The sequence below is a fragment of the Armigeres subalbatus genome, chromosome 2 (assembly GCF_024139115.2).
Source record: "Armigeres subalbatus isolate Guangzhou_Male chromosome 2, GZ_Asu_2, whole genome shotgun sequence".
In the NCBI taxonomy this organism is placed as follows: domain Eukaryota; kingdom Metazoa; phylum Arthropoda; class Insecta; order Diptera; family Culicidae; genus Armigeres; species Armigeres subalbatus.
This window is the reverse complement of record NC_085140.1, coordinates 156,068,606-156,094,372: the sequence shown is the minus strand read 5'-3', so window position 1 is coordinate 156,094,372 and position 25,767 is coordinate 156,068,606. Positions and strand designations below refer to the sequence as shown.

At 38.0% G+C, this 25,767-nt stretch overlaps 1 protein-coding gene and 1 pseudogene across 1 annotated transcript in view; both read left to right on the top strand.

Moving 5' to 3' along the window:
* The window catches only part of LOC134211059 (protein cueball), a 43,437-nt gene extending 18,054 nt beyond the window's left edge, over positions 1–25,383 (top strand). Inside the window, exons 2-4 of the mRNA XM_062687624.1 lie at positions 18,987–20,505; positions 23,897–24,167; positions 24,344–25,383. Of these exons, the coding sequence (XP_062543608.1) occupies positions 18,987–20,505; positions 23,897–24,167; positions 24,344–24,475 (1,922 nt within the window). The 3' untranslated portion in view covers positions 24,476–25,383. The remainder of the gene's footprint in view (positions 1–18,986; positions 20,506–23,896; positions 24,168–24,343) is intronic.
* On the top strand, positions 12,939–14,067 carry LOC134215345 (uncharacterized; annotated as a pseudogene).
* Positions 25,384–25,767: the final 384 nt, after the last annotated feature.

The window sequence follows — 25,767 nt, the reverse complement described above, 5'->3', positions numbered from 1 at the left end:
GGACAGGCTTTATTTCATTTATTTAGTTTACATCTAAACAGATAACACTGAATCAACAATTTGACGCCACAATACACGGTTCGAGGCGCATCTCTCCATCCTCGGATACGCCCCACGCTCGTCAAGTCGTTTTGCACCTGGTTTGCCCATCTCGCTCGCTGTGTTCCACGCCGTCTCGTACCTGCCGGATCGGAAGCGAACACCATCTTTGCAGGGTTGCTGTCCGGAATTCTTGCAACATGTCCTGCCCATCGTACCCTTCCGGCTTTAGCTACCTTCTGGATACTGGTTCGCCGTAGAGTTGGGCGAGCTCATGGTTCATTCTTCGCCGCCACACACCGTCTTCTTGCACACCGCCAAAGATGGTCCTAAGCACCCGTCTCTCGAATACTCCGAGTGCTCTCACTTATCATCTCTGTATACATCTACGATATGTAGCATACCGTGAGAAACTCGCAAGCTGTCATGATAGAGAACTTATTCGGGATGGTATACCCCATGATGAATTTTATTTTAGAAAGCTCCAAATGCGGGGAGCAGTGGCTCTGATGATGCATTTCAACCTGTTCTACACAGCTGTGCAGTAACCAACACGAAAGGAGCGAAAACAAAGCGAAAATCACAATTTTTCTGTGGGGGCTGCCTATCCGATTCTGTATTTTCGCACTTGTATACAAGTTTGATAAATTTGTTATCATGACTTGCTATGATTCGGAACAGTTTTTGCCTCTATTTTATCGTTGTTTGTTATCTATTGAGAGTGATTTCTGTAAACTTTGCAACTGACTCAAATTCGAAATAAATATCGGGCAACAGTATTACATTATGATTTTTTCTCAAAGCTATGCTATTTTAATTTCGCACTTTTTTCATGAATTTTTCAGCCCAAATGTAAATGATCCGCATTAATAAATGTAATGCACTGAAAAGTTGTAATACAGAATGTGCGTAATACACTAATACAGACGAATTTTGTTGCTGATAAATTTCTTAATTTACAAAGCTAGTAGCAGCTGATAGGATTATAATTTACAAATAAGAATCCCTTCAATTTGATCATAGTTTAGTTTTCGGCCCCGCACGGTATGTCCCTAAGCTATGTTTGTCTAAGCTATTAGGAAATGTCTAATCACGGTACGTGCACAGACGTTACGTAGATAATTTCATTCGCATTTTTTTATGCTTATCAGTTCATGAGTAATTCCTGCAATCAGAATCTATACTGTTATTCACGTGTTATGCAATTCATCATTCCGTTTGCAGTTATTGAGTTTCGGTTATTGCAGTGTCGCAGTCTGTCACTCAAAATTAGGTTCAATTTAACTAAAAAAAATCTGAATGGTGAGACACATGGAAATGACAGCTAAAAGGTTTCAATTAGTCTAACATCATACCCAATTAACTTTTGTTTGACTTTTTAACCCGTAGACGAATATATGTAGAATGCACAATGATCGAAACATGAATGGAATGTGGAAAAAAGTCTGATTTTTACAAAAAGATATTGTTGATAAACATGTAACGCTAATGTGGTTTTATATTTGACTTTTGTATATATTTAGCATAACAAATATTATGAATAAATAGAATATATTTACCAGTATATTTTAGAGACAGCTAATATATTTGTACATACACTAATTGTGTAGCTTTTTAATCGGTTTCTAAATCCTATTCGTGTTTCAAAGTGATGATCAATCCACTCACCCGACAATTTAAACAAATGTCTGTCTGTCCGATGGTGTTGTGGCTGATTCTCTCGTCTCAAAATTTTCGACGAATATGGTGTATCGAATCCAAAACGTTTATGAGAAACAATTTGAGTATTAGAAATCAGAATTGCAATACTTTCTTTATACAAGTCAAGTTGAAAAATAAAGAAACATCGTGAGATTATTTTCTTTTAAAAGGTATACTATGGGGAGGAATATTTTTTGAACAATGATGCTATTTTTGATTTTTTTTTACTACCCTGAGATAGTATATTTAAACAGCTTTTCCTATTCTTAGGTGCTGAGTCGAACTGACATACCAAGAAACCTTAATAATATTTTTTTAACTATGGTTCACTTGGCATTTTACCATTGTGCGATGGTTGACGATCGATGCGAATCGATGCGAATCAATACCACAAATGAATGGTAGGGTAATGAAAATAATTCATACCATTATGCATATTTTGGGCGTTCGTCATGTTTTTTTTTTACAAATTTGTTTTCGTTGTAATGCTGGATCACAAGTCAACTGTCAGATTTTTATATTGCCATATATATCCAAAAAAAAAAAGTAAGAAGTTGAAATGGATGTTCCTAAACGTCCTCGCAACACCAACGGTTAGTCGTTTGAAGTAAATTAACGGAAATCGAATTGATTGACCAGTTGCAGCAATTGGTGGTAGTGCGTCTGTCTGCTAGAGGCGCAATGCATGATGTATATAACCTTTGCGTATAGAAGTGGAAGAACAAAAACCGAGTCTGCCAGTGTTTCGCGAAAGTAGCTAAATGTTATTCGTTAGCCTCAGTCAGCTACTACCTAGTCGGGGTTCAATGTTGCAACGCATGGCTGCTCTCAGTCAGATGATTTTTGTTTTGCCTTACGAAAAGTATTAGACTGTATGCAACAGAGGTGCTAATGTGTGGATAGAATATATTGTATTTTACATTTCCATACTTCTTCCGTACCACATTGCCATGGAATCTTTTCAATCTCAAACTAAATACAGGTACAACAAGGTTTAAACACGTTCAAACAAAAATTAGACGTTTCAGTGTAATATATATTGTATACAAAAACATAAATCCTTAAGTGTTTAAAAAAATGATTAAAAAACACTGAGCATCGTGGGTTTGAGTCCCATCGAAGGGAAAGTGGTTACCTCTAATACATTTCAAATCAATAGCTTCCAGATAATGTACATACTGTAGGGTCATGGGTTCGAGTCCCATCGAAGGGGAAGTGGTTACCTCCAATACATTTTCCAAATCAATATCTTCCACATAACGTACATATTCACATATGAGTTTTCATAACATTGTAAATTAACCTTTTTTATATAGATTTCTATCTAGACCAATAAAAAAAAATTTAAAAAAGGTCGTAACAAGCAAAATGTATTCTTTCTGGTTCTTTGTCTATGTATAAAGTTATGTATGTAAACCAGAACCAGAAAGAATAAAATTTGGTAAATTCGCCCTTTTCACATGTGGGTCTAGTAGTATCCATTGATTTTGGCGACAAAAGCATTGCATTCATCTAAGAAGATCACGTAAAAATCATGCAACGATGCAAATCGCGAGTCGAATAAGAATCGATTTTTTTCTGAATTCCCAATAACACTCAGTACTATCCCATTTAGAAGGCAGAACCACCGTTTTCGACCAGAGGTCGTAGTGTTTCGTAGTCAAGTCATGCCAAGACACTTACTTGTAGATACACCCAATTTTAGACGGGGGAGTTAATCACAATGCACAGTGTTCTATTCCCTACATGGAATAAATTGAAAAAAAAAAACATTGCAATAACGGCCGTTCAGCCGTTTTAAAATATCACATAGAGGGGAACTGTTCCGTTTTCCATCTCACTGAACATATTATATTCATCGTATCACTAAACAGAAAAATACAGCACCAATCTTGTCGCTTCTTTTTTGCTAACATGTGTGGCGTGCTCACTGCTGAAAAAAATCACAAAAATAAAAAAAAACAAATCTAATTCCTTTTTGCATTGCTTTGTTTTTGATGGGATGGAAATGGGAGCTATAAGATAAAGTGCCCAAACGTTCCCCTAATTAATTGCGTGCATGGTGCGTACTGCCAATGACATGAAGTGCATTCTTCTGACCCGCTTGTGCGATCCAGTTTGATGTCATCCCACACGTATTGAATTTCCAGATTGACCCACGTTATAGGGAAAATTTCGTTATTTTTGCATTTGTAGACTGCTGGTAACAACTTTTCCAAATGCAATTCCTAATATTTTTATGTAGAAAAATTTGCTTACCCTAGCATTTAGAAGATGTTGCCAAGTGATGCAACAACTCGACTTTCCCAGTGTTACTAGTCCCACACAATTTAATTTACGATTTATATCGCAGCAATGCTAATGTAGATGCTAATCAATACAGTTGCTGAGTAAATCAATTCAATATTGAACAGAAGACTAAAAGGCATAAGCTCAATCGTTCAATGATAAGCATACCATTTGGGATAGCGTTCTACGTTCGCAAATTACGTAATGCTAAAATTGTTCATTTTTATCACTTACCCACCATATTGAAGCATTTTTTTTGCATTACAGTTTTCTATAATTTGTTTGGGTCATAATGCTCTATAGAGCTGTTTTAACAAACTTCCTCCCTCTTAATGTTGGATTTTATATGTATAAATCACGAATCAATTGGTTTCTATTCTTTAATAATGACTCTTTGTTTTTATTTATTTAATTGAAAAATCTTTACATTTTTCAAAACATATGAAAATAGAGATGTCGGACAAGCCATTCTGAAGATACTATTCAAAAAATGTTAAGTCATTGATTCACATGTCGTCAAGCGGCGTGGATACTTTAGTAAAGCGTTTTCAGCTTCGTCTACTCATAAAACAATATAGAGCTAGCCCTCTGAAAATGTGAGGACAAATATTTTAGAATTGATAAAAACGAACATTGTTCATAATATGTAATGTATTTTATTCAGAAAGGATGTGTCCATGATATGACTTTATTTTTGATGTTTCACACCTGCACCCAAAAAACAAATCTGACAATTATTGTATAAAATCTGGGCATATACAATTCTGTAAGCTTTTTATACAAATATTGTATTAAAATAATACAAATCTGTATTATTTCAATACAACAATTGTATTAAAATCTTCCGAAATTGTATATGCCCAATTATTATACAGTTTCTATAAGGTTCTTATGCAGAACTGTATTAAAATCTGCCATCCGCTGGTTGGGTGATGCCTAGATTCTCTCTATCATACAATGATGGCCAAGACCTGAACAAAAGCTAATGCATTGTCATTCGAACTTTTTTTGATAATTGGCTGATTATTTAGAACAATAGGTAGTTCTAAATGTAGGATAAACTTTGTTTGTCTATGATTGAATCTTTGCACGTACCAATAAATACTGAACGTGTCAAGAGCCGATTCATTGTGAATTACTCACTGGCAGCAATATTTAGGAAATTGAATCACCCACACCAGTTGTTTTTCACTGATAGAAGTTAGGAAGTACCCACCTGAACGGAAAAAAACATCGGCTGGTATTGAAGCAGAGTACTACCGGGACTTCGTTTCTTATCTAACTTCGCGTCGAGCGCATAGTCAAGTTTGGTTTATCAGCAGTACAATACATCTATGGCACGTGTGGGATAAGCGTTTCGCGCTAGTTGCGCTTTACACACGTACATTTATCGATACGTCTAGAATAGAGCTAGGAGACGATTATTTACCTTCATCTGAATATCAAAGTGAAAATAAGAATGCAATATTGGAAAATTATATAGATATAATAAAATTCAAGTTCCCTCATGATTTCAAAAGCTATTCAAAAATATCGGTTTCATAATGAAATGTACTGAAACCGTTTTAAGACAAAACTCAATGGAAAAAAATCTTCAAATTGTAAATAAACTTATGCGGTGTGGTGCTTCACTTCAAACGAAAGTTTTGTGACTAAGAAACGAATCGACACAGTTTACAGTTGTTACAGAAGCTACAGAATTAATTTGGTTGTGAAGTAAAGCGAAGAAATTTGTGAGATTACAATATATTCAGACATTCGCGGATACAGATACAGGGATTTTTTAGCAGAATCCTAGATGAAATCATGTAAAACCGCCGAGGAAACCACAGTGAAACGTGGTACACCAAAGGAAATTCTACTGATTGGTACAAATACTCTGAAAAATTGAAGTCATCCTTGTCTATATAACTTTCATCGTCACTCTAATGTGCACAAGAAGCAGTAACGGCCGAAGGCAACACACACGATATTGCTGAAACCTTCTGGGTTTATATCTGCAATGTCATTATTTCCTCATTTCTCAATCACAAATAGGTATGTTCTGAGTGCGGAAATCAAATTTATACTATGAAACATTACATTTCATTCGCTAACTGATCATTTAAATACTGGTTCGATGATCGTCGAGTTGAGTCCTTGAAAGGTGCAATCTTAATAGGAAAATTCAGTATCTATCTGGATCACATCACTTCGTTTCCCGTTGTTTTCGAGCACATTTTTCCTACATAAAGCGTGTTTCGAAGAAGTCGTGACCATGTTGCGGTGCTGATCGCGCCTCTCAATCAATGCATAATGAACCGACCATTTTTATCCGGTCTCCGCTTCACAATTCCAGCCTCAGGTAGTGTAGCTAAGTTGACCCGTCAAAACAGTCAACGGATTACGAAGAATAAATATGCGAAGAAGCACAAAAGAATTCGTTAACTAAGTGGTTCTTTCCATTAAGCAGTTAGTGATGAGGGGTGAGTAGCAATGAGTTTGTGTCGAACTAGTTTGTTGTAAATGTAGGTACAGGAACTGGAGTAGAAATCATATGCGTCTGTGATGGCCCGAACCCGGTACGGAAGTAAAATAAACTTAAATTTATATCGCTTTACCTAAACTGAAGCTTACCATGCTTTGGCATCTGCATCATTGCCGTTTTAAGGGTTGCTGTGATACCGTGCGGGACCGAAATCCGTACAGCACCGAAATCCGTCCACCTCATGAGATATCAATAAATTAAAGGAGGTTAAAGATAATGAATGTAGAAATAATTAATCTTATCCTGTTCAGATACTTGACAGTAAGCTTTAAAAGCATAGAATTGGAAAGAAGGCTTTGAAATTAAAACAACAAAAATCAAAAACAAACCTTCACCCACCAAACGCGGAGTTTGTGCCGCCATTTTGTTTTCGGGTAGAGCATAATTGCACCAAAATTAACTGTGTTTTAATTGCTAATTGCAAATCATTACACAAGATAAGCGGAATACAAATCGAATGGATCGCTTCTCAAGGTGCGTATCGAACTATTTACAGTGGTAGTTTAATCAATCAGACTGTTTCAGTTTAAATATTTAGTTAAGAAATAGCTGTACGGATTTTGATCCTTTGATTCGAAATCCGTCCACGGTGGACGGATTTCGAGTCAGGAGTAGTTGATTTAATTCATTATTTTATCATGTTTTTCCTAGTTTTTAATGAGTCAATGTGAAACACTTCAAAAGTAGAAGCCTTCATGCGCCTGTGTCAATGACAAACGTTTTATTTACATTCGATTCCTATTTTCTAATGACTTTTTCATATACTAAGGTGCTTAAGTGTACGGATTTCGATGCCCCACGGTATGCTTTTTTGGGCGCGTGCATTTAAGAGCTGAACAGAATAGATACGTTTGCGTAACTTTTACAGTTTTCTATTGGGAAAACTGTCAAAACGTACGCAAATGCTATCTATTTGACACACATGCTCAAGTGCGATTGAAGCCACACATCGTACGCTTGTTTTTCGAGGCAATCAATTAATTCCAAAATACACAACCCAACTTCTAATAAATCATACATAAACTAATTAAAAGTTGATTTAATCAAACTGCAATGTTCCGTGGAGTTTGTTTTCGATTGAGCTGACATTTTTAGAGATTTATTCTCTCTCAAAGGGAAAATCCTGCCCCATAGAATTTAATACCTTTCTTCGTCCCATACAAGGCTGGGCAGTCTAGTGTACATAAAGAGGCTTTCAATTCACCTCAAGGGTCTTCAGTAAGTATTGTGAGCAAAGGCATAGCATCGACAATCCGGAGATGGCGAGTTCGATTTTCGGTCCGGTCTTGGATGTTTTCTGGTGGGAAACATTCTCGATTCTCTGGGCAGACCAGATATTTTTTTCAAGTTCGTTTATTTGATAGCCTCAGGCGGGTACTACACTTTACGGAGTCATGGTTCTTTGTGATATGTACAATCCATATCATTTTATTTTGAAGTCAGTAAGAGTGGGGTAGAAGCAAACGAGGTTAGTTTACTATGTTTAAGGATGGTCGGGACATAGTATTCGGGATCAGGGAATGTCTGCTGCTCATCCAGGTATTTGTCGTAAGGGTCAATGTGGCATGTCGGAGTGCTCGAGGATCGGTTCGACTGGGAGCATTTTTCGGATGGCCAGAGTAGTTCGGATCAACGGAAAAGAGAGAAAGAGACAAGAAAAACTTTGACAAAAACAGATTTTGGTATCAGAATCACGAATGAAACTATAAATGGCCTGCATATAGACTGCATCACGATCCCCCAAAACACTTTAAATTTCTCTGAAGGGTTACCTCGGGCCACTAGGATATCCAATAGTCGCTCTCCGGAGGTGTCATTTTCCGAGCAGAACCGAACTACGTGATCGATGTCATCGTAATTGGTTCCACACCTAAATAAGTTGCTATCGACAAGGGTTACGGGAAAATTCCGAAATCGATTATTTAAATCCAAGAGACGATTTTTTTTATTAAGAAATTTGACTTTTTGGGACTTGGAAATTTGTTGGGACTTTTACGAATTACGGAATTATTACGAAATTAATTTTTTTATGCCAAATGCCTTTCAAAAAATTTGTTCTCGAGATATATACCAGATCTCGACGTTTCATACATTTCTAAAACATTTGGCATAAAAATGGATTTCGAAGTTTTCCCGTACCCTCTCCTTGGAAAATTCGTGTTTCAAAACAGTCAAACTTTGATCGCTTTGGACAAACACTTAATTAATTGTTTATTCGTTTTTGATTGGATCGTACAGACTATTCTTATTTTAAGCTCCTTATTCTAGATTTGAAACAATACTTAGACACGTTAAAATCAAACAAATTAGAAAAAAATATTAAATAGCCCAAAGGCAAGAGCTAAAGCAGGGCTGACAATAGTCATTCTCGTCGTATAAAGAAAGCGAAAAAATATAGTCTTCGTCATAACATTGCACGACGCGGCGCCCATTCGATTTCTACGCGCCGCATGTCTACTACGGAGATAGTCGCGCAGTCAATAGTTATGACGATTTCCGTCGTTACTTCTTCACATAATTGATTGCACGTCATCATATTTGAGTGGTTAAAAATTGTAGACGGTTGAAAATATAATGGCGTCTAAAATAATCAAATAGTACGAACTTTGGTAGCATAAATGTGTCAATAATATTTATAATGTCTTCATACGTTACTTCAAATTCATTATTACAAAGAATTAATAACATTTTTTGCATGGCAGCTGCCGCTTGAAGAATAATGGTATGAAGTCTTCGTTCTTCGATGTCGTCATGATGATTTGGTTGCACGAAGAAAGCTAACATCGTGCGCGTCATTGACAATGCGTCGAATAGCAATGAAGACAATACAACTCGTCGTTACAAGTTATTGTGGCTTTTCTTGCTGCGACGATGACTATTGTCAGCCCTGGTTGTGACAGCGAGCATTTGTGCCATGTTAATTTAAATTTATCCAAAATGTTTTTGAATCCAGAGAAGCGAAATCAAACCAAGCCAAATAAAGGTTAATTTAACTATTACTATGCCTTTTTCGATCTTTATAGGAATTAAGATGAAAAGCACATTGCAAAGGTTAAAAATGCACTTCAACGAGATAAATCTCATTATTCCGGATAATTTCCATTTCTGCATTCATTTGTACACATCGATTTCGACCAACATGGCTTTTATCCGTAGCGGTCGGTTAGTACGAGCTTAGTACAATTCACGTCTAACTGCCTTGGTTGTATGGATTTTGGATGGCAAGTTGATGGAGCGTAGAGGCCGCCGCCTCTTCTACGCAGACGATTCGAAAATGTATTACCACAGAGAAACAGACGTCTCACTTAGAACAAAATGCAATCAAAATCATCATCACGAAAACATTGTCGCCCAATGCTGAAATCCCGGTGAGTGGCCAAGCGGCAACCAGATGGCGGTAGTGTGCAAACGTCAAACACAAGCAAAATCGACGAAAGCGCCATCGGTGGCCGATTAACCACCTACAAAAAGTTAAATAAACCGTTAAAAAGGTGTACAATGGTGCATATGTTGAGTGAGATGTCTGTTTCTCTGTGGTATTACATTATAAAAAGTATGACAGATTGCACCTACAGAACATGCTGTGTACTTTTGAAGACTGGTGCTCGAGAAATCTGATGGGCTTAAGTATCGAAAAATGCAACATCATTTCATATCATCGAAAAAAAAACGCACCAATCATCTTTGACTACGTCCTATCCGGAAAATCGCTCGCTCGAGTTCAGCACATCAGGGATCTTGGCGTTATTCTGGATGGCGGACTGACATTCAGACTTCACTACGATGATATTGTGGCCCGAGCAAATCGTCAATTGGACTTCATCTTCAAAATTACCGACGAGTTCCGTGATCCGCTTTGCTTTAGAGCACTTTACTGCCCTCTCGTGCGATCAATACTTGAATCATCCGCTGTTGTTTGGTGCCCTTTCCAAGTCACATGGATCGCAAGAATTGAAGAATTATGCACTACACGAGCCAACTCGATCAATCAACCGCGCTTCAACGAGTTTTCGGACATGTTTGACTTCAACGTACCAGTCGTCGTGTTTCGTCATCGGGATACTCAACTCTTTCCGTACCGTTGGCCGTAACCAACTAGCTCAAATTTTATTCATATTGATATTTTATTGCCAGTTGGATTTTAATACATAAACAAATAAACAAATTTCCAATATTTTTGGAGTAGAACAATGTTGGGAAAAGTGGGCAAATCCGACACCTTAAGATAATTTACATTTCTACCATTTATGAAGTAATTTTGCGGACTATAAATTTTATACGATCATACTTTGGTCCTTTATGAAGTCTTACGACAATATTTCATGATAAAATTAGATTTCTAGTGAAAACTAGAACAATTCGTTTTCAAGCTTGGCTTGGGTGCGGGTAAGATCGACACCCTATGAGGCCAAAACCAACACATCAAGTTAGGCAGGGGTGGAACCTAAATGAAAATGCTGAACGACAATCTTTTAGGTATTTATACGGCGAGAGATGCCCAAACGCCCATGTTGCGTAACGTATTTTATGAATCTTTCCCTAGAGACCGGATTAGATACCTGGTTGGCTACAGCGTCGATACACCGTATTTTATACGATTCACATTTTTTTTGTCTAGTATACAATTGATACAGGTAATGATTCATGAGTCTGCACCACACACCTTTTCCTAGTTTCCCTCTGAGTATTGTACGCAGCACTTTTCGCTCGAAAAACCCGAAAGCTATCCGGTCCGCCTCTTTTAACGTCCATGCTTCATGTCCTCAAAGGGCCACTGGTAGAATCAGAGTTTTGTATAGAGCAAATTTCGTTTCCGTCTGCATGTTGCGGGACCTAAGCTGGTTACGTAATCCGCAAAAGGCCCTATTCGCAGCAGCAATACGTCTTTTCATTTCACGGGAAACGTCATTGTCACATGTCACAAGCGTTCCAAGGTAAACAAATTCTACAACAACTTCAAACACATCCCCATCAAGCACTACCTCAGCACCAACACCACTAGGTCTTCCTCTATCTCTACCTGTCACCATGTACTTTATCTTGGTAGAGTTAATGGTTTAGTTATGGATCATAGACAAATCAGATTCTGAAAATAAACAAATCATTCTAAAACAAACTTATATGTACCGTTTTCACTCAAATTCCGAACATGTCATTTGAACCTTATTCGCGTAGTTTTCTCCATAGGATCTTGAATTCTTTTGCAAACTTAGTCCTCCATACGGAAAACCGATGAAATTTTTAGTTTTAGGGTGCTAAAACGCTAGTGTTTGGAATATGAGTCATGTTCGGGATGAGAGGTAGGTGTCCAACCAACTAATTATTCTTTCCTTTCCTCATCATTCGCAAGGATGGGGAACTCAAACAATAAAGAATACAGGGCAGCACAGATCTTGACTGCTGGCATAGCCCCGGGGCACATCAAAACCTACCTGTTTTACTTATCGCTTACGTATGATTGATAATCCACACCTTCCCTATTGGAGGTAACTGAAAACCGCAATTTAGCCCTGCTAAATTAACCTTGTTATGGAATAGTTTGTTTCTTGCGACTTGTAAATTCATGAAAATTTAGAGATACTAGGGTTGATAATTCTCCTAAAGCTGGTTCCGCTAACTATCAACTTCGTTGAGCTGTGTTTAATGCTTATGGGATTTTGAGAACAGATAATAATCACATTGTTCCCTGCACCGAATGTTTTTTGCAAGAGCGCCCATCTGAAACGAATAAAACCGACGCATGTTAGATAAGAATAATCAAATTAAATAGAGTACAGGGTCCGGCAATTGAAGTGCTACATTAGAATAAACAGATGAATTGATCAAAACAAAAATGTTTCATTTCAATTTCATTCAAAGTCACAAGAAAACATACCCCTTTTGAAAGTTCACTGTGGAAGTTCATCTTTTTTGTCCTTGAGTTTTACCGCTGGTAGCAGGCGATCAAGGAATACATCGTACGAGGCCCGCAGGTGATCTTGTGGGGGCTTCAGGACTAGCACAAAAACATGATGTTTTAGAGCAGACGCGGTCTCCAACATATTCCAAACGATCAGGTTCGGCAAACTCGTTGACCGCTCTTAGCTCGAAATAAACCCTGAAAACTCCTTAGTTGGGTTTTCTTCATTTTTTAAGTCGGAGTCTAATCCTGTCATAAGAGCCCTTGATGTCAAAATAACGACGTGCCAACGGTTCCACGATGTTTTGTAGAACTAGCTCCCAAGACGTATTATGTATTATATTATTTTTACTCACTTATGTAGCAGTTCAATTACCGGACCCTGTATGACAACTGGTTGCGCTGGTTGTATTTATCGAACGTTGAATGACTCGCGATAACAAAAAATAACTTGTGTCGAAATGATTGTGGCAACGGAAAATGATGGCTGACCTTAAGCTGATCATCGGCACCTATGAACAATTTACAGCGGATTTTAAAGTGGAACCATTTAAAACGAATCCCTCTCGTTCGCACATGAAAAATAATTCTCAACATACAATCATACGGTCTCAGTAAGGGCACTTACCACGGCGAACTGCCTGCATCCGGCGGTTCGAACAATCGCATCTGTATCTTCGATTCGGGAACAGGACTGCTAAAGGATGAAATGCTTCATTCCAAAGGAAACGTCTATTGCTAGGCTGTTTAGTGGAAGCTGTGATCCGTAAGGGCAATGGTCGGCCATCAAAACAAAGCGCTTGAACATCGATAAAACATCGCTGGATGCCAACAAAGAGGCGGTGCTCCGGTTCGACATTCACCCAGACTGGAGCTTATATTGAGTTCGGATATGAACGATCAAACATGGAATCTGGTAACTGGGAGAGCCATTTCAACCAGCGGACTTCAAAATGATCCGAAGTACCATGTGCTATTTCTTTTTCAAATAGAGTCTTAGTGGGGACAGCTTCGTCCTAATGGACGATCGGATGGTAGATGTCATGTGGTCATTTATTGGAAAACAAACACAGCACACAGTGTCCAAGCAAGCCGGTTTGTCTGTGCTGGATCTCCGGCACTTAACTGGCGTGCGATGGCGGTCGGACCAGACGACGATCATCTGATGATGTTCAACGTGGATGACATAAACGAACCGGAGAAGAAACCCATTTATGAATCACGAGTGAAAGCGATGGCGTGTGTTAGAGATCTCGTAGCTACTACTTCCAGTGCAGGCGATGTCAAAGTTTTCAGTGATTATTTGAAACTGAAGCTGAAACACTGTATCGGGTGCAGACCCAATTGTATGGTCGTTACGGAGGCGGATAAATCGACTTTCCACAAGTATTTTCAGCAGTCAGTAAATTAAAAGGTTGAAATCGGAAAGAACTTGAATATGATTCGGATAATCGAACAGGTCATTATCGAAAGGGAAGACCTCATACAGGAAGCAAGTGAACAACCGCGCTCAAAAAATGGATTAAAAACGCGATCCCTTTTGCTAAAGGAAACCAATAACAACAGGAGTATATTTTTGTTAAACAAACCGAAAGATTATTCACAATCTAGGCCGTAGGAAAACGAAATGTGATGAGACTAGAAAAAGAAACAGACATGTAAAAGGTGCTTGGCTTCGTAGTAGTGCGGTTAGCGATGGTAGTCGTCTACACGCATGTGCTATGGAGTGTGGGTTCTATGCCCCCCCCCCTAGCAAGGAGAAAGTTTTCCCGAAACAAAAGAAAGCTATTTCAAAACTCTCTACTTGGATTGAACTTCGCTTCCCCCTGTTTTAAGCTTTATTCAAAATCGAAGATAGGAAAAATATTTCCAAAATTTTACTGCTTGAGCTTACTTTAGAAGATTTTTTTTTTTTGACAATTTTGATCATATTTTGGACAACAATCATGATTTATTGAATATCTTTTGTAACTATAGTCTGAAACCAGTTTCGGTATCAGAGCAGCTGTTCCAGAAATTCAGTGACGTTTTTCTTGTGTGCATGCAATCATTTCTTACAGCCTCAGTATTGTTAAAATAAGTGGAATTCAATCAACATAACCCAAATAGTTTTGCGTTAAATGGCTCCGTCGTCCGTCACTGAGGTATCTCTCCCTTCCCACATCAATAACACATCGACAACCATTCTCACCGCATAATAACCCGGGCAGAAGAATGAGTTGTGCGAAGCGAGAAAGGTGGATTTATCTGGTGGAAGAGGATTTACGGAACCTCCGTAGACTGCGTGGTTAGCGACGTGCAGTCAGAGTACTTTAAGTTAAATCTTGGCCAGCAAATGGAAAAAATTACGCGAACGAAGTTGAAATGGGCATTCAAAAGCGAGTGTTCGGAATATGAGTCATGTTCGGGATTTGAGTCAAAACGGTCAATAAATAGATAAATATTCCCCAAGAAGGCTAGGTTCCATCCGGAAGACGCTTCCAGTCGAACCATTCCTGGATCGCGATGACGCGCCACATCTTCCCTGTCGTCAAATGCCGGAATATGAAGCTGACATTTCTCGATTTCGAACCATATCTGAACGAATATTACAAACATTGTAAACCTAGCCTCGAGTCTCCACCAGTACGTTGGCTTATATCTCTCTGTTACTAACGTGTTAGTAAGATGATATCGGTTGTACATATCACAAAGAACAGTGGCTCCGTAAAGTGTTATACACGCCTGAGCCTACCAAATAAACGAACTTAGAAAAAAAAAGAAGGCTAGGTGGATTAATAAGATCTCTTTAATCTGATTTCATCCCCTCATACATTTCTTTTTTTTTATTTATTTTTTTATCTTTCGTTTATTTGGAAGGCTCATTTGCCGTGAAGCGTTACGGAGCCGAAATCAAGTTTAACAATACATTTCTTGATTCTTATACATAGTGTTAGTTTTGGGGAACCGAAAGACTCGCGGTTTAGTCGAGGTTAGGGAATACAATAATACAGTATGAAAGGAAAGGATTTTAGGGTGCTTAAGTAATTACTATACTGATGTTCATAAAGTTGACATTCCTCGCATTTTTACATCTGTAACGGGACAAACAAACTTTTTTTGGGAGACAACGACGAGAGGAAGACATACGGAAACCCCTCATACATTATAATAAAAATATTTTGCCCCCTGTTTCATTCACACCTTTTGAAGGCTCCGAATGGCGATCACACCGGCAATATTGCCCGGATCGGAAGTAAATAAAAAATGAAGAACTTTTTGCCAGTCACTTCACTGTTGCCTTGATCGTGAAATGCTTGAAATATGAAGAACAGACGTCGAACTATAGCAAAGCTGTGTTACGATTCAAATTTAAATTAAATATGACAATTTAAATTCGCCATAGTAACATAACGAAGGTATTAGGGTCATGATGAATACATGCGAATATCTTCATTTATCTATTTTAAACTATAGTTGTATGTCTACTTATTCTGCTACTTATTTTATTACATAAATATCCACTCTCTTACTTATAGATAAGCAGAAAAATTGTGATAATTGGGTACCTTCAGCGGGTGAGCGTGTGGCTTGAATTGTTTTGCCTATCTTTCAAAGATAAGACCCTTATGGTATGGAGCTGATAATAAGATACATTGCAATTATTTTATATGGTAATGATGAAATGCAAAAAAAAAATGAATTTTTGATCTAGTCTAACTGAATCTGAAGATAAGAAGGCGTTAGGTTTTTGGGGGTATGCTATCGATTTATGCTATGGTTATTTACTCGATAAGTCACATTTTTCATTTGTGATTGAGTAACTTAACGAACAAATGTATCTAGCGTATGAAAATCACACACCGGGATTTGTGGTGAGGAATGTTCTACTGCTGCAGTGGGTACTGGAAGGATAGTTTACTCCCTGTGCAGATTTCGAATGTTCATAATTTTTGCTACCCTCGATCAGGCAAGGTCAAGCCTTTGACGTAACGCAGAGGCGCTGCAAACTGAGGCGCGAATCCAATCACTTGATTTAAAATCCCCCACTTTATTTTTGCGTCTATCAACGATCGGCCGTCCTCACACCCTGTCATGAAAACGTGGCTGAAGTGGCAGCTTTTTATGTTGTTTTGCTATTTCACACGTTTGAATTCGTGACGACGAATGTGCAAAGAAAAACTAGAAGTTCTCCTTAACTTACGAAAGGTGTTTATAATGACTAATGATAGACATTTTTATCTTAGATAATGTCGAATTGATTTTACCCCATTTCATCGATTTGTACGAGGATCGAAACATGTAGAAAGCGCCTCATAATGCGAAGACAATTAGCCGTCATATTATTGGACTGCTCCAGCATTTTGTGATATATTTTAAAAATACACCATGAAGGCTTTCAAGATGTACTCACTATTGAAAGGTACAAAGATTCAAGCATTTTACTAATTCAAATATTATGCTGGGAATGGTTGCCTGCCTGATAGATAGTGATTTTTGTTAATAAATCTAATCGGAAGGAAATTCTATTTAACAAACATATCATTTACGATTCAAAACAAGGTACGTTTGTTTCGCTTTTTGTTTGATATTATTTAGACAATTAACTTTGCTGGGAAATTTGTTCTTTAAAACTACTATAGCTATTAGAATTCAAGTAACATCAAGTGATTAACACTTGCAAACATGCATTATTGCGTGGTTCATATTGTCATCATGTTATGCGGCGAATCCATGTGAAATGTGTCTACGTGACTTCTAGCAGCAAGGGTCCCGTGTAGATATAAGATACATAGGGGAGAGCGGTGCAAAACGCACCCACGGGGATGGCCTAACTTATAAAAGCACTCATATAAATTGTTTGTAGCACAATTCTGAACGAATATTACTATCACAATTCAATATTAGTTTTTATCTCTATTAGCTACAATGAAAAGATTGAACAAAAGCTCTTCATTTCCACTTGAATTTAACAATTGGTGATTCTTTCCCAGGATGCATTTTAACTTGTTTTACTTAGCGAGGCGTGGGGGTTCGCTATCCGATTCTGTTTTTTGTTGTTGCATTTATATACAAGTTTGATAAACTTGTTTTCATGACTTTTTATGATTCAAAGGGGTTTTTGCAGAAGCATATATTTTTTTTAGGTATTCTGGTTTATATTGATTAAAACATCTAAAAGGCTACAGGGGTGCATATTAGACTGTTCTCCCCTACATGTTTGCTTTGCAATGGTTGCAAATTTCTTGGAGATTTGATTTCCTCCTGGAACCATATGCTAGTATTAGACCTCGATGTTTGCGATATATTTGTATGTGGTAATCTGCAACATATGCTGGTCAGGAATATCATATTCGGAGTTTCATCCTTCTAAAGTTTATATTATGAATAGGGGTTGATTATACAAAATAATATAAACATTTGTTGATCGGTGATAAAAAACGTTGTCGATTTGCGATTCATTTAATGTTGCTATACCGGTAATAAAGCTCTTTCAGTTATAGTGAAAATCAGTTTCGGATTTTGAACAATTTAAAGTCATGAAATTAATATTTGTTTAAAACAGGTTAGCATTTGCTCTTAACAGGTGAACATTTGTAATAAAAATATTCATAAATGGCTCGGAGATCCATAACATTATAAACCAAACCACTGAAAAGACTTTAAACCACAGAGAACAGACGTTCATCTTCATTCGCGTGCTTGTGTAAAGTTTGTACTGGTCATTTTGAAGTATGTCGTTATGCCGTCGTTGCGCGGTGCTAGTGTGCTGATAAATATGGTAAAAATTTGCCGTGTTTTACTTTTTAGCGCTAGTGTTCATTTCGAATTGCTCCTAGGCTCACTCCTAGGTGGCAGCACTACACTGTTTATGCAGTGTATGCCAACGCCATCACTTAGTGATATTGAGTTTTTATGTCGGGCAGCCTGCGTTGGCGGCGCTGAGGTTCGATTTAAATCTTTACACACGTTTTTAACGAAATTTTGTTCGAGCATCCATGTCTGTTCTCTGTGTTTAAACTGTGGTAAAAACTTGCCCTTTACGATATTTTTTGGAAACAATTTTCACGGTTAGGATCATACGGGCGTAACCGCATTGATCGATTTCAGCTTATTCTTAGAGTCCTATAAGAAGAGTAACGTCATGTGCCACGTTTGACAGGTCTCCTGCTCGTTTGGAACGCGCATTTGCATGGAACTGACAGACGATTCTGTTCCAATTCTGACACTTGACGACACTGTTATTATAGTCACTGTACTTATTCTTATGTTTTCTTCACTAAACAGACGGTCATGTGGTTCATGCTTGATTTTGCAACACTAGCGAACCTACCGGTTGGAGGTAAACTTTACTGAACAACGAACATGAAGGTTTGTGATGCAGGGCTAGGACAGCCGTTGTGGCAGTTATTTTTAATTTTTGTTTTGTAATTCCCAAGCGCTGATTTTGTTGTTATCATATTTATGTACATCTAAGTTTTTTTCCTGTAATTTTTTCCCTTATTATGTTGCAATCTAAATTAATTTGTAAATCATTCGTCTCTTTTCCAGATGCTGTGGTCACGACTGACAGCGGAATTTTGTTCTTTGACAAGAATTGGACACAAATATCCTCCGGAGGACATCAATTCCATCACATTTCGGCGTTCGCTTACGATGAGGTGAAGCGAAAAATATACTTCAGTGATCTCAAGGATCCAAGTTTTCGAATATTTTCGTTAGATACGAATCCCGAGGAGGAGTATCATAAGGTAGCAAAACTACTGCCAAAGTCAGACCAAACCGGTTACATTACAGGGTTGGCATTTGATCACCTCGAGCGTAAGCTCTACTGGGCTGAGAAGGGGACACATTCAGTTTACTCAGTCGAAGTTGATAAACTGGGAACCGCGACAAACGGCACCGTGGCTCCTATCAACTTAATCACCCAAGTTGAAGAAAATCACGACTTGGCATCTTTGACTATCGACGAATGCCGTAGACACCTGTACTGGACTAACAGCTACCTGCAGACCTCCAATATCGTCCGGGCCGCAATGAACGGCACGGTACTGGACTCTCACAAGGAGGACGTCTATGAGCCAAAGGGTATTTCCGTCGATCATTACAACAATCGCATCTACTGGGTGGAGAAGAAGTACGGTCGAGCATTCACCGTTGAGAGCGCCAATCTAGAAATACAAGACAAGCAAACATTTCTCAGGGGTGAGGATAAGATACCAACGCACGTGTCATTGGACAGTGAATATTTGTACTGGATTGACCAAGAGGATGGTGAAGTACATGAAACGTGGAAATCTGATTCCAAAGTGACGCGGGTCGTCCATAGAGGCAATCGTCCATCGGCACTCATAATCCGCTCAAGTTTATTGATAGAATATCAGAAAAATAATCCAAGCTGTAAATCTGTTGTGTCTAAAATCATAGACAACGTGAGAAAGGAGTCGAGTGGAATTATAGATACAACGCAGGTTGTAACGCCCAAACCGGAACTGATAACTTGTTTAAATAAAGGCATCCTGAACCACAACACCAATAGTTGTATTTGTCTACCCGAATACCAGGGTACATTTTGTGAGATTCCTATCTGTAACAATTTTTGCGTTCATGGGGAATGTGTTGTGGGTGCTGACAGTCGACCAATGTGCAAGTGCCATACTGAATTCGAGGGCGAGAGGTGTGATCGCAACAAATGTGATAGATTCTGTCTGAACAACGGACGGTGCACGCTCAGCGGTGCCGGTGAAAAGTCTTGTACTTGTTCGAAAAATTTTAGTGGTGCTCGATGCGAAACCGCAATCTGTACGTCGGACTACTGCTATAATGGAGAGTGTTTTGTGGAGAATGAAGTTCCAAAGTGCAAATGCAGTGTCGGCTATCGGGGGGATCGATGTGAGGAGTATACGTGCAACAACTACTGTCTGCATGACGGTAAATGCATTTTGAACAATGACACCATGCTGGTCGAGTGTCGTTGCAGTCCGGAATTCACCGGAAAGCGATGTGAGATTCCGAAGCGGTTCTGTTCGCTGGACAACGGCAATCCAGACATGCAGCAATATTGTGAGGGGTGAGTTTTGTTTTGGTTTAAACTAAAATGACCAGACGTCCCGCATTTTGCGGGTAAGTCCCACATTTGCATATATCCATTAGATATTTATGTTTCAAATATTTGTCCATTGGAATGCTTTTAATAAACCGACAATAAGTATTAAATTCAAAGTCATCAAGATCAAGTTTGTCTGTGTTTCATGAACAAGATAAAGGTACCGTGAAGTACCCTATTTTCGCGCACTTAAGAACTGACAAAGTTAAAACGTTCATTAAAAAACATGTAATGGTCATTTGGAAACATTTGCTACTGCATCACGTAGTAGAAGGGTTCTAGGTTCTCAAAAAAATGTTACTTGCAAATTTTGCCGCTATTTAAAAAAAAATGGGGTATGAATCTGAGACCGTTGTATGCTCTTTATTTCGCGCAAGAAAAAAGGGTAGTTCCTAATTTCGCGCAAAAGTGTTCCTAACTTCGCTCATGTTTGGAATTGAATATCGTTAATGGTTTGATAAAATAAAATCAATTGACCAATAGAAGCATGCATCCATTGTTCAAAATATGCAGATAACGGTATCAGACAGCCGTCAGTGACCCATTCTTTAGTCGAAATGGTATGTACTTATATTTCGACCCTGGAGCTTTGCTTAGATTTTACTTCATGAATTTTAGTTGACGTTGACACAAGTCATAATTCCTAAAATATCGTTTTCTTCTGAAATATAAACCATATTTTAAGAAAAAAGGCATTGTATGAGCAATCTTTACTGCCCCTGCTAAATTAGCTGGTGTATAAAAAAGTTTGAATTTTCGAGACGCCTTGAAAGAAAGTCTTAAATTCCGCTATCTCTTACATAGGACATCTTCAAATATGTGTTTTATGCAACACATCTTCAATATTATATACATTATCAAAAAAGCTGCTGTAGTTTTATCTTAAGTTTAGCATCATTTTACACATCGCACATTTTAGCATCATTTTACACATCGGATTTGATAGCTATTGCAGGCACTGATCTATAAGATTTTTCAAGTCAACATTAGCGTGCAAATTTATGACAAATGTTCAGCTTCTGATTTTTAAGAATTTAACGGTAAATCGCACATGGGCAATTATATTACTCAAATTTCCAGGGAAAAAAGAGGAATAATAATATAATAAATTAACAATCATTTGTCATAAACTCAAGAATTTTGTAGAACAACGACTTTTGGGGGAAACAGTATTTTTATGCACTTAAAAGCTTAAAAATCACTTTAACATGGACAAAACGTGAACGGAACGAATCGCAATGTTCACAAGACTTGTAGAGGACACCAATAGCTTCCGTATAGAGGTTGTTGCGATAGTTTTTGACGTTTATATCTCATGTTAGATTTTTTCCAAAATTAAAAATAGCCCAAAAACACTAAATCGACTTGAGCCACCTCGAAATTTTATCCGAATTAGCTGAAAATTTGACAGGAGACTTATTTTAGCATAAGAATTGTGATTCTGGGCTGACCGGTTGAATTTTTGATACTTTTTGAAAACATGAAGAGGTCTATTATATACCCATCGACTCAGCTCGACGTGTAGGAATGTGTACAAATTTTGCACACTATTTGGAACCTAGCATTACTCGATTTACTCCCAACAAGTTGCATTCGACGGGGAATGCCATCCCATTGTGTGTAATTATTGAAAAATCGTTGTTTCTCAAGGGCCCCCCTTGAAAACAAATTTCAAAAAACCTTCCTTCCGGCTTTAGATACCTTCTGGATACTGGGTTCGCCGTAGAGCAGAGCAAGGACGCAGCCACACACCGTCTTCTTGCACACCACCAAAGATAGTCCTAAACGCCCACCTCTAAGTACTCTGAGTGCTTGCAAGTCCTCTTCGAGCATGGTCCAAGTTGCATGTCAGTAGAGGACCACCGATCTTATGAGCGTTTTGTACATGACACATTTGGTGCGGTGGTGAATCTTTTTTGACCGCAGTTTCTTCTGGAGTCCGTAGTAGGCCCGACTTCCACAGAATATACGCCTTCGTATTTCACGACTAACATTATTATCAGCCATCATCAAGGATCCAAGGCAGATGAATTTATCGACCACCTCGAAGGTATCCCCGTCTATCGAAGCACTGCTTCCCAGGCGGACCCTGTCGCGTTTGGTTCCGCCCACCTTTGCAAATATTCGGCAGACTACGTCCATGTCATTTGCGAAACGAATAAATTGACTGGATCTGTTGAAAATCGTACCTCGGCTGTTACACCTGGCTCTCCGCATGACACCTTCTAGCGCAATATTGAACAACAGGGACAAAAGTCCATCAAATTGTCTAAGTCCCCGGCGCGATTCGAACGAACTGGAGTGTTCGCCCGAAATCTTCACACAGTTTTGCACACCATCCACCGTTGCTTTGAGTTGCAATAACATAACATTACTAAACATTTTTAGTAATATAGTGAAAGCATCATATGTAATGTAGGTGATGTTGTACAGACTGCTTTAAAAAAAAAAACAAATTGATCGAAAATTAGACATTCTAACATGCACTCACAAATAGGGCAAGATGGTCAGCACATACTAAACGGCGTACAGTATTCAAAACATATTTTTTATTCCTGATTTAATCCGTTTGAGGTAATCTTCGAGCATATAAGCAACGGACGGCTTGTTTTTGTAACAAATTGCAGACATTTTTTTAAATCTAGCTTAGCTTAGCTTAGACAAATTGCAGACTTTTTTTTAAATCTAGGGCAAAAACTCAAAAATCCCCAATAATTCAATAAAATTAATGAAAATAAACCTCTCTATCTGTGCGTAATGTAATATTGTAAAATGAAAAAATATGATTTGTAAAATTTAAAGGAGACCAATTCTGCCCTGCTATTTGACCCATCTTACCCCGCCATTTTTCGATTTGCAGATTTGCAGTTTCACTTTAATAACTCAAAATGGAATAAAAAGTGGAACTTCCGTTATTTCACACCCTTGACATACAGATTATGAGCCATTTTTATAGATCCATGTAGGAAAGTTGAATTAAAATGTTTTGGTTTTAAGGCATTGGGGGTTCGACGACCATTTGGCACTTGGTTATTTGTTCTATAAAGGTATTGATATGGCACGAGAGGACTAGGATATAAAAGAAAACGAGCAAACCAACTTTTCGCGGCAATTTAACTTAGCGTAAAATGGTTATCACAGTTTTTCTTTCCCGAAAAAATGAAGTTCTGCCGTAAATTTTCGTGAGCATTCTATGCTCCTGAAATTAAGTGACCATTACAAATCCCGAAAAACACTCTTGGCTTCCTCAAACTTGGTCATGGACATATTGTTCAGTTTAACAAAATAACTGTTTTTGGCTCATGTGATCACTATGGATGAATTTTAACAAATTCTTTTTATTTTTTTCTTGTAGGGTTGCAGTTGCAACGCATCTCGTCGAACCACAGGTCACGTACTGTAAAAGTTCCTTCAATCGTACTGTCGTGTATGTCTCACTTGCCTTCACGGCATCGTTAGTTATCCTGGTGATTATTTTGTACACGATGCGCCGAATCTACGAACGCAACCGACCACGCATTACCAAGAGATTCAAGGTCACCAATAACACACAAATGACCTCCCGGCCGGCAACACAGTGCGAGATCACTATTGAGAATTGCTGCAACATGAACGTGTGTGAAACGGTGAGTCAGGTGGCCTTAAGTCCAACAATAAGTTCGTAGTTTTAGATCGATCTATCACGTAATTCATTCAACAAATCTCAAAATCATCAGAATCTTTTTTATCACATAAGAGACAACCATCCTTCAAAAACCCTATTTAATTTAATATGTAATAATTTCATTTGTATTCATTGTAGCCATGCTTTGACACAAAAATGCTACAGAAATCGTCCGCAAAGACAGAGGACAAACAATTTCTACTGGACGATATTGAAAGCATAGCCGGTTCATATCGTAAGCTTCCGAGTTGCGTTGCCGACAAGAACTAGCCTTGTTGATCGCATGAGACTGAAAACTGCCACCAGCACGTGGTCAATACTCCTCTCTACAGAGCGGCAGCTGTAAAAGTGCGATTAAATGTAGTACACGTACTGTACACAAATCGAAGGTACAATGGGCACTGACCATTGCCACAACTGAAATCTCTCCAATAGCAATAGTTAGTTGTGAACTAAATTATGTGATTAGTTGTATGCTAGGTTAGGTAAATAGTTTGCTTGAGAAGTAGGTGCAGTTGTTAGAGTTGAAATATTAGCAAATCTCTTTTTCATTTTAAAGGCGTGTCAATCTAGTAAAGTATCTTTTAAATTAGTTTTTTTTGTCCTTTTTCTGTTCATTTTGAACACTATGCAGCTTTTTTAAAGTGTTAGAAAAAAAAAATATTTTGAGATTGGTCTAATTATTTCAACAAAGGCACATATGATTAGTTGAAAAATGTTCCTTGAAAAATGGAACTGAATGAGAGATAAGCGCAAGCAACTACACAATTACACATGTCTGAGGCAATAGTTAGAACCGCTCGCCATAGAGAAGGCATAGAAATTAAACAACGCGCAAAGGTTACCCATTTTTGCTTTACAGAGACCAAACAAATGTACCTTTTCAAAGAATAAGTCAGCAAATTGTATGTGTTACAATAATTAATCTGGACTTGAAAAGTATCACTTCACTATGCGGTTTACTTGCTTCGAGTTGCGCTAAGGTGTAGGTGTTAGTTTCGGCTTAACAGTTCCTTTAGTTTGTTAGTGCTTTGTTAATTATTTTTAGAGTATAGGTTCGCATTGAAAGCCGCATTAAATGTCAAATAAATATCAAATTGATCAAGTTCAATGAACAATTTGAATGACCACCAACATTATGGGGTGGCCATTCGGATTGGGCACTTAACTCATCAGTAGCTCAAAATGTTTGATTTTGTAATACAAGAATACTTAATATTTATAGTTTTCCCATCACTGCATACTTAAGTTTACAAACTGGTCATCAAATTTCAAACAATTAGGATTAACAGTTTCCTGTGTGCGGCTCCATCTAAGTTATATTGCTACTTAATGCGTTTTGATTTTATCCAAGTAAACATTACCAATCCTTCATTTCTCTATTTATCGAATACTTGTAGGTATTCGGGTTTCGTGACATTTAGAGGCGTAGGCGTAACAAAGTTGAATGGGAAAATATTTATCCGTTTAGGTATTGACAATGAGCCTCTGAAATACCCCTACGTTAAAAAAAACATAACAAAAAAAAAAATGAGTGTTTCGCCATTCAAACAAATTAATTT